We start from the raw sequence: 15633 nt of genomic DNA, 5'->3' as shown, positions 1-15633 counted from the left end.
AGTTTGGGAACTTGATTCTGAATGAGGGTCTGATTTTACAGAATTATAGTGCTTCAACTGAGTTAGCCAAAGAAAAAGGCAGAAACAATACAATGAAAATATGCACATTTTGTTTTGCCATATACTTATCTATAACATGTTATATATCTTTTTTTTTTATGGGTACTAGGGATCGAACTGAGGACCATGCGCTTGCAAGGCAGGCACTTATGCTGCTGAGTTAAATCCCCAGCCCCAGCTTGTTATATATCTTAATCTATAATTTGGTTATTATCTTACTGGATGCTTCAAATTGGGAGGTAATGAAAACAGAATACTCAGGGAGCTAGCTATTCATTTATTTATCTTGGTTTTTTTGAGAGATGGACTCAATATATAGCCCAGGTTGGTCTGGAACTGGAAGTGATCCTCCTGACTCAGCCTCCCAAGCGCTGTGCCACTATCTACAGTCTCAATAAGCTATTTAAAATGTACTATTTAGGGCTACGGATGTAGCTCAGTGGCAGAATGTTTGGCTAGCCTGTACAAGGTCCTGGGTTTGATCCCAGCACTGGAAAAATGTAAGTGTACTATTAATAACTGGCCAGCAAGGGTACAATGGTAACTAGATCATATTTATAAAGTTCTGCCAGGCACCAGGATGGGCTAGGTTTCAGCCAACACATGAGTTTTGAGATCCATTATCCCCCAGAAACATCAAAGTAGGTCCTTAAGGACAGGTGAGATGATGTCACCCTTTCACCTTTGTCCCAGGTGCAAAGAGCGAGGGGAGAGGGTGTGGGGACAGGACTTGGGAGAGAGCTCTGGTCTCCACCCCCACCCCAGCCTGGATTTGGCAGTCAGTCTAGCATGCTGCAGCAGATGCAAGGAACCTGGTTGGAGACCTCCCGATTTCCTCGGCAAGTGGGAGCACACAGTGGGCTGGGGTCTCAGTCCTGTCTGAAAACCGTGAAGAGCAAGGCGCAAGCTGGCCCTTGGTTGCTGGTTAAGCAGAGGGGTGCAAGGAACAGCCGCGCACCTAGAGTATATAGGGCAGAGGACCACGTGACAGTTCCTGCTGTGTGCACAGCACGCCAGACGCAAAACCAGTCTAGTGTGGGCTGGTTCAATCCTTCCGGTGCCTGGACAGGAAAGGAGCCGGAGCAGAAGCTGGTGAAGTGGGAGAAGAAGAGAAAAAACCAGAGAAGCTGCAATAGGCAAAGGAGAGAGAGAGAGAGAGAGAGACAGACAGACAGACAGACAGAGGGGGAAGCGGAAAAAGGAAAAGGAAAGAAAAGAGAAGGGTAGGGAAGGGCAAAGAAGGGAAGAGAAGAGGAGAGGAGAGGAAAGGAGAGGAGAGAAGAGAAGAGAGGAGGGAAGGGGAGGGAGGAAAGGAGAAGAGAAGAAATTAACCTACCACTCTACCACTGAGCCCTACCCTTTATTTTTTGAGACGAGGTCTCACTGAGTTGCCCAGGCAAGACTCAAATTTGGGATGCTCTTGCCTCAGCCCTATTGAATGCTAGGATCACAGGTGTGTGCCACTGTGCCCAGTGGATCTTATTTTGAATAAGCATTGGATATTGGCTATTTGGTCTGTGATAACAGGCCTAAATATTATGACTTTACTGGATTAAAACTATTTTGCAACAAAGGAACCCCCAAACTTCAAAGGAATAAAAAAATAGTTCCAAAGGAACAGGTGAGGAATTAGCCCCAGTGAATAAATTTAAAGGGATCACAGGAGACAAAATTAAAATTTCTGTTTGGGATCCAATTACAAAATGTAATAGTTACATAAACATAATGCATGAATTGCAAAGGAGCAATAAAATAGGAATATAAAGGTCATCCCCAGAGCCAGGGATGTAGCTCAGTGGCACAGCCCCTGTCTGGCAAATGTGAGGTCATGAGTTTGATTTCCGGTACCACTGCCCACAAAAACAGTTTCCACAAAAGCTTCATTAGCCATCTGTGTGCCGAACCTTCTGAACAAGGACACAGCAGGGCTGTGGTCTCACTGAAGTGCTGGGTCCGAGATGTTTGCACAGTGCACACCATGCCTGAAGCAGGGACTGATTTTTTTTGTAGTGTTTTGTTTTATCTCAAGGATAACAAGCCCTAGAATGCATCAATTCAAGTTGTCAATTCATGTGACCAATGTGACTCAAATTCCTTAAGGAACTTTGCAGACACAAAGCAATATGTTTAAGTTAAATTGAAAGGTACTTCTTGCACTGTTCTGCCCAGAAGCTGGACTCTCACTGTGCTGTCAGTGCACCCACATTCTAAACTTCCGGGACTGGATTTGTGCTGCGTTCTCCGTTTTTGGGGTTCCTTGTCTCCTCTGTGAGTAAAATCAGGGGTTTCTGTCTCAGTTGCCTATAGGCGTTTTCTGTGCTCAAAGGAGGGAATACTTTTTTGGGGGGTATAAATCTAGCCAGTGTGGAAATCAAATTAATGAGAGATAGCCCACCCTTTCCAGGTTCATGAATTGCATGGAGTTATAGCTGTTCAGCGAAAGAAAACAAAACAAAAAATTCAGGGGAATATACCACTTGAAAATATAGCTTCTTTCTTTTCTTTGAGCATGATCTTCTTAAGAAGGATAAGTTGAGAATCAGATTTCTGGGACACAGCTGCAGGTTCTGCAGAGTGGGAGAGGGCCATGCTGCTTTATGGAGATCCCTAATGAATCCTAGCTAGGCGCAGACATCACGAGGGGCCAGGTAAATGCCAGCATTTGATTTGTACTATCTGAGCCTGCTGCTGGGTTCCTCTCCTCTGTGTCCTGAGCCTGGGCTTCAGGGGCAAATAATCAAATAGGATTACATTTTTCCAGATCCTTCTTCTTCTTCTTTTTTTTTTTTTATCAGTACTGGGGATCCAATTCGCGACCGTGCACTTGCAAGGCAGGCACTTATGCTACTGAGCTAAATCTCCAGCCCCTAGGATTACATTTTGGAAAAGGTTGCTCAACATGTTCCCAGATGATTCTGGGTACAATATACAGTAGAAGAAAAAAAATTTAACATGTTGAGGGTCAAACCCAGGGCCTGTGCATGCTAGACAAACACTATACCATAGAGCTGCAATCTAGCCCAAAGAAAACCTCACATGTTAGAGAAATTGTTCACCTTTTCATCCAAGGAACAGCCAGAGGTTGGAAACAGCAAAGATTCCTACATAAATTTGGGGTTAAAAAGCATGGATGATGATTTTACTATTTATCTCATACTCACTTGGTGCCTTCCACTGATAAAAGTCAGTCATTGTAGCCTAACAACCATGCTGCCAAATTTTTCATAAGCTGTGAAACTGATCTCAGCTAAATACTGAAAATACATTCTATAAAATACAGACTCTACCTTCAAGGAGGTTACATAAAGTACTTTTAGTCTGTGTTTTGCACTTAAAGATAATTACTAAAGTATGTCCATATTTAAATGTTCATTTAACACCAGAGTTTTGATTAATTTCTGCATGTTATAAAAATTGTTTGAAGCTGAGTGTGGTGGCACACACCTGTAATCCCAGCACTCTGGAGACGGAGGCAAGAGGATTGCCACAAGTTTGAGGCTGACCCAGGTTATACAGTGAGTTCAAGATCAGCTTGAACTGCATAGTGAGACCTTGTCTCAAAACCCCCCCAAGAATTCAAAAAACAAAAAAATCCCAAAAACTGACCCAAAAGTTAAATGATTTCATCTGAAACTAATATAAGCCTCATAACTGTGTTAATTCAGCAACTAGTCACTGATCACCTGTTCTGTACCAAGCACACCAAGGATGCAGCAAAGACCAGGACACTTCCTCCTCTCTTCCCCAAGAAGCACATGACAGTGTGTGAGGTGGAGGACACAGGGATACGTCACAGTCCTGGAAGCCAGGGTGCTACAGTGCCAGTGGCCTTGCCATGTGGGAGGCCAATATGTCATTCTCATTAGAAGAGGAATGAAGCTGTGACTGCTTGCTCATGGAAGAGAAGTGTCATGAAGAATTGTGGTAAGAAGCCAAAATAAACCTCTCCTTAAAAAAAAAGATTAACGGTAAGAGATGAAAGAGGTAGGATTTAAATAGACGAAATGACCGGGTGTCTTAGAGAAGGAGATTAGAGGAGCAGAAGGCAGAGTAAGAGTCGGTACTTATTTTTGGCCTCATCTGTCATACCAGAATTTGTCATATCTGGGAAACACAGACAGTTTTAAAGAAGCATTAATAAAAACCCGGAGTAGGAGGGGCAGCATGAAGGATGAGATGGTTTCCAGAGAAATGAGGTCAGGGAGGAAAGTTGGAGATGATGTCGGATGGGGGGGGGGTGCTGCCAAGATTTAGAAATTAATGCTCAGCTAGAGTCAACAAATATTTACTGATGGTGCGGAACAGCAAGCTGAGTTGTGAGTAAGTTAAAATCATTGGCCACAGAGGCGCCATGATATTCTGAGATCCTGGGTTTCTTTGACCTTTCAGATGCACCGCACTAACCGGAACCATTTCAGTTTTATTGCTGTCCAACTGAGATCTGCTGATGATCAAAGGTACCCAAAATAAGAAAAGAAACAACCTGGCTTAAAATCCACAAATCAGAGCACTTCTTTCTTGGCTTGTTCTCAACACAAACAATTCACTGCCAGTTTAGGAAGATACAATTTTTAGTAAATATAAACATCTTAAAGGAGGACATCCTTGTATTTCACAAAGTTCTAAGAATCAACAGCAAAGGAACATTGCTAGCTGGAAATGTTATATGACAAGGAATACAAATGCTGAAATATTACAGAGAAATACAGACTAATGGGTTTATCAAAGAGAGCCTGCTTTCTGTTCTTTCTTTTCTTTTCTTTTTTTCCAGTTTTTTCTAGACAGGGTTTAGCTAAGTAGTTCAGGCTGGCCTTGCAGTCACTATGTAGCCCAGGATCATTTATGATGATCCTCCTGTTTCAGCCTCCTGAGTGCTGGGATCACCAGCATGAGTCGTCACCCCTGGCCAAGCCAATTCTTGTAAGTTTGAATTCTGGGGAGGAAATTGTTTATAGCCAGTAATATTCACCATCCAAGGTCTTCTGACTTGTTTTCATGCTTGACACAATGTGTAATGCTGGATCACAGGTATGTTGTGGAATAGTTACTATTCTTTATTTGCTTAGAACTAAAATAGGACAAGAGAAGCCAGTTTTCTGGTCCTAAAAGTTTCCAAAGCAAAATAAAACAAAAACAGATGCACGATCTTCAGAATCAATCATTTATACACTAATATGGGAGAAAACAGATTATTTTAATTCTTGTGTCCCCAAACTGTCTGACTGCCTTCCAGCTGCCCACTGTTCCTATGCTGCCCTAAACTAACACACATCGTCACCCATGGGTGCTACTGCACTTCACACAGTGCAGGACATTTTCATTTCCAATTCGCAAGGCAGCAGTGGACAAAACAATATGACAATATGGCCATTGTTTCATTTCCTAAAACTTCTTCAGAATCAACACCTGCCAACCTAACGTAGGCATTTCATCCCAGAGGGCTCCTTAGTTCCCTGAATTTTCTTTATGTAGCTTGACTTTAAGCATCCATAGAAAGAATGAAGCCTAAGACCAAATCAGTCATGAACTAACTTAACTGTAATAATTCTCAGAACAAAAGCTCCAAGACTGGTGCATAACACACACCAGTTGTGGCAGACTTATGCCACAAGGGCTGCAGTGTGCAAGCAAGTCATTTCCCCACCGTCCCCTCAGCATCACCCCAGTACCCACGCATTCAGGTTTTATGGTTAGTGTGGGCACTTTGCAGTAAATAAGTTGTTTTGAGTTGTAATTTGGGCACTGGGTGAGTCCTTAAAAGGTTTGCCATCATTGGCAAAGACAGTCAGATGCTTTTAGAAACGTGTCCCATTTCTGCTGTTGGCTCCAAAGATAAGCATGATGGAGGGTTGAGAGAATTTTTACAGCACTCAGTTCAGGGAAGTTCGCTTTAATGTATGCTCTCAGCTCAGTTAAGTAAGAGGAAAATCCTACCTTGCCATGAGTTCGACAGTGGATTAACTTGGATTTATCTGAGTAACCAGAAAAGTAAAATCAAAGAGCTTCTGTGCGGAGCCGGTGTCTTTTCTACTGGGGTCTCACTGCTACCTCTGCCTTGTAAATCACAGGTTCCACCCAGCTCTTATTTCACTGCCACTTAGGAGGATTAACAACCACAAGCATGGTGACAGTAGTATCACAGCAGAACAAATCTGTGCTCCACACAGTGACTTTTACGGGGCTTGAAGGTATTTGTTGTCACACAACTGAAAAGGGCTGTGAGTTTCAGGAAGACGAGAGGCAGGCTGCAGACCAGGGCTTTGGTTCTAGTCCCAGCATGAACCGCTGGATGACTGTACTTTGGTTTTTTAGCTAGGAGAGATGGAAGCCTGGGCATTTGCCTCTACAAATAGATGTCTTTTGGAGAAATAATAATATGAAAAGTACTTGGAAGTTTGAATATTCTGCTTTGGCTCAGCCATCTAAAACCAAAATCTGAAGGCTTTAAGTATCAGGTTTTCAAGAGTCCACTTAGACAAGTGGCCCTGTGTGTTAACACACTAATGCATCATTGTACATCCACAGCTTCACGGGAAGCAGGAGGGCACTGGAATTTTGTTTCTAGGAGTCCTTACAGAACAAATTCTGCATTAGTTAGCATATTTTTTTGACTAAGGTTTTGCTGTACTTCAGAATAGATTTCATCAGTTCCCATCTTGGGAAATAAACCAAGAGTTAGATCATTAAAATGTAAACCAACACCTAAAAATAATGCCTTGATCTGGAGACTGAGACAGGGGAATTGTGAGTTCAAGGCCAACGTGGGCTACACAGCTGGCTCAGAGGTGGCCTGAATTCACAGTGAGACTTTCTCTCCAAACAAACAAACAAACAAACCCCACTTGATTATCAAAAGCACAAATGAATGGTAACAGTAAGTCAACACTCAGTCTTCTTTTGTGTGCACAATGCTCACACGCAGATTTCCTTTCTCCTGGAGTGTCAAAACTTCCTAGGAAGCAAGGAGTTGTATGGGGCGGAGCACAGGACGCACAGGTGGCCATTCCCATGATTCAGCTTAGTCCCCTAGGTCTTTCATTAGGCTGAATCATGGGAATGGCCACCTGTTTGACACTAAGATTGAAGGTGTCCAAAGAAGCACAGTGTGGAACCTTCGTGTTCCTTCAAGATTTAATTATTTCAAGGCTCAGATAGGGAAATATCACAAAGATATAACGGAATTTGACTAAACTGTTGCCAGAATGGGCAACAGACTCATCTTTCTTTTTTAATACTGTAATTCTCTCTTATCCATCATACTGTTTTTCTACAGTTTCACTTACTTGTGGTCAATCAGGACCCAAAAATATTAAGTAGAAAATTTCAGAAGTAAACAATTCATAAGTTTAAATAAACTTTTATTATAGCATATCACTATAATCATTTCATTTTATTATTATTGTTAATCTTTTGCTGTGCATACTATTTTTTTATTTTATTTTATTTTTTGTCTTTTTTAAATAGGGCTTCACTATGAAGTTCAGGCTGACTTTTAAATCACTTTGTAGCCCAGGATGGCTTCAAACTCACAGTGATCCTCAGCCTCCTGAGTGGTGGGATTACAAGTGTGCACCACCAGGCCCAGACTTGTGCCTACTTTTAAAATTAAACTTTATCCTAGTATATATTATAGGAAAAATAACCTAAACAGGGTTCAGTGCTATCAAGAGTTTCAGGTATCCAGGGAGGGTCTTGGAAGGTAACCCCTGCGGGGGGGGGGGGCGCTACTGTGTGGTCTATTCAAGCTAAAATGCATATACAAATAAGCTGATTTAACTTCTAATCAAGGACTGAAAAGCCCCAGGGACCAGCTTTCTGCATGAGCTTAGGCTGTATTCCACTACTTTAAGTTGTAGCATAAACTTTACTGTGGTCAGACAACCAAGTATCTAAGGACTAAATTAAGAAACACTATATTCCTTACAGTAAAATTCCAAAAATCATCAAAATCCAATAACCTTACCTGCTGGTTTGATCTGACATCACCAAAACTCATTTTCTTCCCCAGATCTAGAATCACTGCATTCTTAGTTTCACGAATATAATCATCACTCACTGGTTGTGAAGACTTTGTATTTCTCTTCATTAGTCCCTGGGATGGCCTGTAAAATGAATTCACATCAACACGCTCATGAGATGTTATGGTATCGGATATGGTATAGGGAATCTGTGCTTGTAGGAATCTTTTAATTATTAAAATATCATTCATAGTAACCATGGGTTTTGGCCTGAAGCATTTATGTATGTATGTATGTATGTATGTATGTATGTATGTTTGAAATGGGGGTCTCACTACATAGTTCAGGTTGGCCTTGAGCTCACTTTGTAGCCCAGGTTGGTCTTTTTTTTTTTTTTTTTTTTTACCGATACCGGGGATTGAACTCACAACTGCCTGCTTGCAAGGCAGGTGCTTATGCCGCTGAGCTAAATCTCCAGCCTCCCCTCCCCCCCGTTGGTCTTAAACTTGCAAAAATCCTTCTGCCTCAGCCTCCTGAGTGGTGGGATTACAGGCGTGAACCACCGAGCCTTGCTTTAGTCTGAAATATTTAATATCCGTTTTGTGTCTAAAAGATACAGTTACTTAGGAATTGACTGACAAGTGCCCTATCACAGACCAAGCTATTTTATGTCCCCTCTCAACTGGCCCGTCTGGGTTTTCTTGTTTGTTTTTTTGAGACAGGGCCTCACTATGTAGTTGAGGCTGGCCTTGAACTCAGTATGTATCCCAGCCTGGCCTTCAGCTCATGGAGATCCTCCCCAGTGCTGGAATTACAGGCACGTGCCACCACCCCCGGTTTAACCGGCATTTCTCACAGCAGGACCCCTCAGTGAGACTTACACAGATGGTGCGCTCTTTGGCAGCCCCATGGCATTGGTGGGTGGGACGGCAGGAAGAGAAGGCAGGACAGAGCTGAGGAAAGCCACTGGGTTCTGAATCCGGCCGGTGGGAGAGACAGGAGTTGGGGGCACATAGTGGGGCTGAAACTGGTTTGCACTGGGCATGGAGAACGTGAGTGGCGGCGGAGCTGGCTCTGCTGGGGCTGGAGGGGGCGGCTCGCTGTGGCTGTGAACGGAAAGCCCGCCTGGAGATTTGGTCTGCACGGAGGGGTGAGACAGTAACAGGCTTTCCTTGCTCACTGTCCGCTGAATCGGCTGCGGAGTGCTGCTCAGGGTGAACACTGGGGAGCTGGATGGGGACGTGGTGGCCGCGGTGGTGCTCGCGGAGGGGAAGAAATGCTTCGGCCTAGCCAAGCTGAGTGCCTGCGACGAGGATGCGGACGATGCAGCAGCCTTCAGCTGCTTGCTGGAGACGACCACTGCCGCGGGGGGAGCCGCCGAGTTCGCCACGCTCCCGCTCGCGTGGAAAGGGAACTCCCTCGGCGACGCGGGGCCCGGGGCCTGCAGCTGCTGCTGCTCCAGTAGGACTTGGTTGTGAAGCTGTTGTAACTGAGTGGAGTCGCTGCACACAGAACAGGGGCGGGGAGAGAAGAGGGCCAAGTTACACCAGCCTGGCCCTTCTGCAGCGCACGGGCTGCGTCTGGCTCGGGGCTGGCTGCAAACATACATTGCAATGGCAAGAAAGCAACTGAGACTCGCTGAGAGCTGTTGGGCTCTCCCTGCTCCTAAGGCGCCCCGATATCGTGCATTCTGTTCCCCTAAGGGTGCCGTGTACAGTGCTTGTTGCTAAGGGGAACTTGTCAGTGAAGCTGGACGCCTCTCATCTGCTTCTGACCACAACGCTTTACAGAGAAGGTGACCGCCTGTCCTGCTCTCTTAAGGTGGTCCTGGCCACACCTGTTTTCCAGCGTCAGCGCTCCTGGCACTGACTTGCACTCTCAAAAGTGTTGGCCTTTGAATGATAAAATACACCCTGATCAGAAACATTGTCTTGGACTTTTTTTGGTCCTAAAATGAGAAAGATCAAGCTGAAAGCAGTGTCTCTAGGTATAGGAGCCTGGCTTACACAGATGACACGATTCTCTGTAAGTCCCACATGCCACTTAATTTTTCTTTGCAATCTTTTTTTTTAAGTACAGAGAAAGGAATAAAAATCAAACTTATATGTAGTCACCGAGGCTGCCTGAGAGGGCTACCTCCTGAAAGAGGAACTGTGGAAAGGCTGGTAAATGGGTTTGGGGACTTCAGGATGCTGGTTTGCTGTCTGACAATCTGTGTTGCTTTTGGGACACAGAGTGTTTGGATTGGGCCCAGGGCCTCGTGCTTGCTAAGCACACATGTATCATTGAGGGGCAACCTCCAGCCCCTTGATTCTTCATAATTTTCTTTTTGAGACTGAATTTGTGGTGATCCTCCTGCCTCAGCCTCCCAAGCCTCCCTGGGATTATAGTTGTGTCCTACCATGCCTGGCTTGATTTTTCTTAATTCTTGGAGTTTACAATCTTTTTTCTTCATTGCATTAACATTCCCTCTACATTCCATGTAAAAAAAAGGTACCTTCACAAATAAAGGTCCTTTTCTACTTCTATTGCTGCTGTGGAATGCTACGTACTGAATAATCCTTTGTTCATTGTATGAAAAAAATTCCTGTTGAGTTCAACTAAGAATTAAGGCATAGTAATTACTCGGTCCAGCACCTCCCCATTTCATTTTGTTTTATCTTTTATTTTTTGTGGTGCTGGAGGATCAAACCCAGGGCCTCACAAATGCGAGGCAAGCACTTTATCAGTGAGCTATATCTTCAGTCCTCTTCCTTCATTTTAGGAGCAAGTATGTAAGCTATAAGAACAAAGTAGCATAATTAAAATGTAACTAAACCTTTTCATTTCTTCATAACTGAAAGATAAAGCTATCAAAAAACCCCAATAATGTCTTTGTTGGAATTTCCACAGGAAAAATATGGACAGTAAGCACTGTTTCTGTTAGTGTCAACTTTCTTCATCATATACAAGCACAAAATCTTTTTCTTTATTTTGGTACTAGGGATTGAACTTGTCAAGACCTTGTTCTTACCAGGCAAGCACTTGAGCCACTGAGCTAAGTCCCCAACCCTATAAAATCTGATTGTGTTTAACAGATCTCATATTTGGAAAGTTACTTTTTTTTTTTTTTAAGATGCAGTCTTTCTGTGTAGTTCAGGCTGGACTTGAATTTACTATGTATCCCAGGCTGGCCTTGCACTTGAGGTGATCCACTTGCTCCCAAGAGCTGGCATGACAGGCATGCACCATCTGCCCAGCTCAGCCACTCATTATCTGTACAATTTTGGGTTGTTTCTAGACTTTTCTGACCCTGATTTCCTCATAAGTAAAATGTTGTTGTGAGAACTGATAAGTCACTTAAAACATATAAGTGATCAAGAAATGGTGGCAATTTTTTAGCTTCTGGACCACAAAGTTGAATTTTGAGATTTGTTAAGGTATCAGTCTCAGAATTACAAACAATCCAGAGGAGATAAAATGTTAGACAATCATAAAAATTAATTAGTGTGTTGAGTAGTTTTTGACAGCAGTTTTCCAGGCAGCGTGTGCTGTAGCAGGTTCTCCCTGGCTTTGAAGGACAACTACTGTGTACTAGGTCCCAGTGACCCATTCAGTGACCTCTCTTAGTGGCCCTAAATCTGCCGAGGTGGGAGGAAACACATTTGAGACTTTCTTTCCCCTGTCAGTTGTTAAACATCTCCCCCTTGTTGCTGGTTAGGATAACCAATTCTGAGAAGCACCATGTGTGGGTGTGTGTTGGATTTTTTTACTGGCACATATTTGCAGTACATAATGATTATGTTCCTCATCTAGAGCTGGTGCATGCATAGAACACATCTTAATTTTCATTTCCTTCTCTTCTTCTCCCTTTGTCCTCCCTCCATCATGCTGTCATTTTAACAGTGCTCATCATACTGGCTGCACATTACAGTCATCTGGCTACTAAAACAGAAACAAACCTCACTGATTTAGGCTCGGCTGCCAGAGGCTAACTTAGTGTGCTATGGGATTCTGGGACAGTTGTTATGTTTTAAAACGTAGGTTAGGCACAGGGCTTAGTTGGACACCTGTGATGCCTTGCAACTAGTGAAGTTGAGGCAGGAGGATTGCCTCATGTTTGAGGACGGCCTGGTCTATATAGTGAATTAGGCCAGCCCGAATCACACAGTGAAATCCTGTCACAGACCAATCAACCAATCAACCAAATAACAGTCTGTTGTCCTTAAACTCTAGCCTGGCTCAGAATGTCCTGCAAGGCCAGTTAAAACAGGTTTCCTAGGCTCACCACACTGGAGAGCTTCTGATTGTCAGGTCTGGGTGGCACTTGACCATCCAGCTAGTACATAGACCGAGACCCTCAATAATTCACCCTGGAACCATTGCTCTAAAGCAACCCTAACCTCCAGGTAGAGGATTTCTGTAGATTTTAATTTCTGTCTGACATTTTACTCACTTTTAAACAATAATTATTGCTTTTCTGCAGCTCAGGTAGAGGGGTGAGTGATGGGAAAGGTGGCTTCTCAGGTTATATCTCTAATTTTAGGAGAGTAGTTTCCAAACCAACTGCACATCAAGACAATCTGTGAAGAGATTGTGATTCACAGGAGATGGAGACCATGCCTGGTTCTCCAGCCTCCAGTTTCAGTCTTCAGCACAGCCAGGATGAAGACTCACTGCTTTAAATAGCTTGGTATTCAAGTCAGAAATTTCAAAATTATGAAGAATTACGTAGGCTTTGATGATACATGGTTTGAAAATGACAGCTTCCTTTTCTGTAGCGGTTTTGAGATCTACATTATCTGTTTTCCATATGAATGGCAAATCAAAGGAATAAGCAGGGAAAAAGCCATTATTGAGAAAAATGAGTGTGTATTTTAATGCAAAAACCTCTGAGTTTAAACTGATGAGATTATAACTAGTAAGAGAAGTCCTGACCCGGGGAAATGATAAATGTTGATGGATATGATAATTATCCCGATTACCCCATCACGTATTGTAGCCATGCATTAAAACCACATACTGAAAAAATGCCCCATAAATACATATAATTATTGTATGTCAATTAAAAAACTAGTAAGAAATGTTGTGGGCATATGAGTTCACAAAGTATGTGTGTGAATAAACATATATATTTGTACCTATCTCAATATAAATAGAAACACACAAATTAAGAGAATACTTAAGCAAAGAGTACTAAGGAAATATACAATGCTGAAGACTGAGGAATGGTTTGGAGGAAACCATTACCTATCAGCAGAAAGAATTTTTTTACTAATTGCAATTTTCCTATGGCAGACATCGCAGTTTAGTTTTCCCTTTGGACAGGGGTAATGTGGTGCAGCTAAAGACCGTGCTCAGCTCCCTTTGCAGTTAGTGTACGTGACTGAATTCCAATCAATAAGATATAAATAAGTACAAGGTTTTGGATGAGACCTACAGGAAGGCTGCTGACATCAAGAGTGTGATTTCTTCCTACTTGCCCTTCTGGCTGTTTGCAATGAAGATGTGACAACGAGGCCACTGTTAGCATCTTGGATGGGGAGGGTCCTGAAGAGGAAGCCAGTTCTGGAGGTGGCAGAGCAGGAAGTCAGGAGGCTTCATTAATAATGATGATGGAACCACCAGAACAATCCCAGACTCTCTGCCTGCTTCCTTTATGTGAGAGAGAAAAACCTGCCTGAATTTAACTCCTGTCAGTTTGGGTTTTCTGGATTATGAAACTCAACCCTAACTAATATACCTGATAGCTCCTAACACAGCCTGTGGTAAAAGAAAACCCCATAAAGAAGGTAATTGAAGTGGAGGTTGCTAGGGATTATTTATCCTTAACAACACCCTTTTCTGAAAGTTCCTGATGTGATCCATGTGCCCTCTTTTCCTTCCAAATCCTCTGCACTGCTGAATGGCGGAGTGGTCACCTGAGCAGGACCTGTCAGCTGGGATCTGGAATCCAGCTGCTGAGATCCAGAGTCAGCAGTGATGTTTAACCCAAGTCATGCTGTGGAAGGGGGACATGGCCACCATGGACCACAGCTACCCTGATGAGCAGCAAAGGTTGAAGATGGAGCAGATGTGGAGACAGAAATGAGATGCTGAGATAGACAGCAGACAGTGAGCCAGGTGTGGGGACACAGGCTGGGAAGACCGTGTGATCCCTGAGTGACAGCCAGGAAGACTGGTCCCACCTCTCCTGTTCTCCCGCCGGGCTTGGCTGCATTTTATTTTCCATTCTTGCCTACAAGGTATGCTTGAAAAATATGGTGAATGTTTAAATTTTAAAAATTTATTACAGTAAAAGACACACTGCTATTAATCTCCTTGCTTCACACACTTATTCTATTGTCCTTGGCTCTGTCTGAAGCAGTTCTGGATGCCTTTTGTATCTTGAGTTGCACTGTCACGGCTCTGACATAGATGAGACATGACATGATGTCCTGACATAGTTCAAAACATTTACCTTTCATGGTCATTTTGACTTTGGGGATGAGGCAGATGTCACAAGGTGCCAAACTCCGTGAATAAGGTGAAGGAAGGGACACTATCAGGTTCTTACCAACCTACTTTTCCACTGGATGGCACGTGACAGCAGCACTCACTGTAATTTTATTTTATTTTATTTTATTTTTTTGTCTTTTTTCTTTTTATCGGTACCAGGGATTGAACTCACGACTGCCTGCTTGCATGGCAGGCACTTATGCCACTGAACTAAATCCCCAGCCCCCACTGTAATTTTAATCATACTTCATAAAGGTACTTATGGAAGAGGACTTCTAGAACTGCCTCAGAAAATGGCAAGAATGGTTGAAGTGAAGGGGGAATATTTTGAGGGGGATTAATAGTAATATGTCTTTTTTGTCTTTTTGAGGGTCTCGCTGTGCCATTCAGGCTGGCCTTGAGCTCACTTTGTGACCCAGGCTGGTCTCAAACCCGCAGCGATCCTCCTGCCTCAGCTTCCTAAGTGCTGAGATTATAGGCATGCATCACCACACCCAGCTAGCAATGTGTCTTTTACTGTAATACATTTTAAAAATATAAACATTTCTGTATATTTTGATCACACCCCATCTATCCCTGCAGAATGTCTTCCCCTCTTTTTAGTTTCAGGAGATTCTTGTTTCCTGTGACTGGCAGAACTTTGAGGGACTGAGACCTTTCTGGATAAACTTGCCTAGAGGAATGTTTCATAACATTAAATTTCATGCCCATCACTTTGTCTTATGTGGTGAAAATATAAAAATGAAACTAGGGTGAAAGCCTGAATAAACCACCTGCTGTTTGTTCCAGAATAAACCCTCTAGACTTCCCCCGCTCCTAGAGAAATAAGGCTTTTAGTCGCCTATAGATACTAGTTCTGAAGCCCTGGTCCTGATGGAAACAGTTAAGAGAGTTCAGTCACCTCTCCCCACACTTCATCCCGTGGGTGCCCCTCAAGTCCATCCGTAGGTAGACATCTCCTGCCTCACGGACAGTGGTTGGCACACTGTGTGGTGGGCAAAATGTGCCTGGTTCTGTAACAAAACTAAACGAGGTCCAGGGATAGCTCATGATTGGCACTGCACAACACAAAGAGGGAACACTGTTGTGTGTGGAATCATAGACATAATTTCTATCATTCTGATGTGTTGGGAAGCAG

The 15633-nt window shown here is 43.3% G+C and overlaps 1 protein-coding gene across 3 annotated transcripts in view; it reads right to left on the bottom strand.

The window, feature by feature from the left end:
• The window catches only part of Mypn (myopalladin), a 102736-nt gene that overhangs the window by 23830 nt on the left and 63273 nt on the right, over nucleotides 1-15633 (bottom strand). For all 3 annotated transcript variants that reach the window (XM_063239584.1, XM_063239583.1, XM_003473627.3), the window contains 2 exons: nucleotides 8900-9520; nucleotides 8024-8162 (listed from right to left, as the gene is read on the bottom strand). In XM_063239584.1, coding sequence (XP_063095654.1) covers nucleotides 8024-8162; nucleotides 8900-9520 — 760 coding nt within the window. The remainder of the gene's footprint in view (nucleotides 1-8023; nucleotides 8163-8899; nucleotides 9521-15633) is intronic.

The sequence above is a fragment of the Cavia porcellus genome, unplaced genomic scaffold, assembly GCF_034190915.1.
Source record: "Cavia porcellus strain 051 isolate PalLab524CR breed Dunkin Hartley unplaced genomic scaffold, mCavPor4.1 scaffold_28, whole genome shotgun sequence".
NCBI classification, from domain to species: Eukaryota; Metazoa; Chordata; class Mammalia; order Rodentia; family Caviidae; genus Cavia; species Cavia porcellus.
This window is presented reverse-complemented; position numbering and strand designations above follow the sequence as displayed.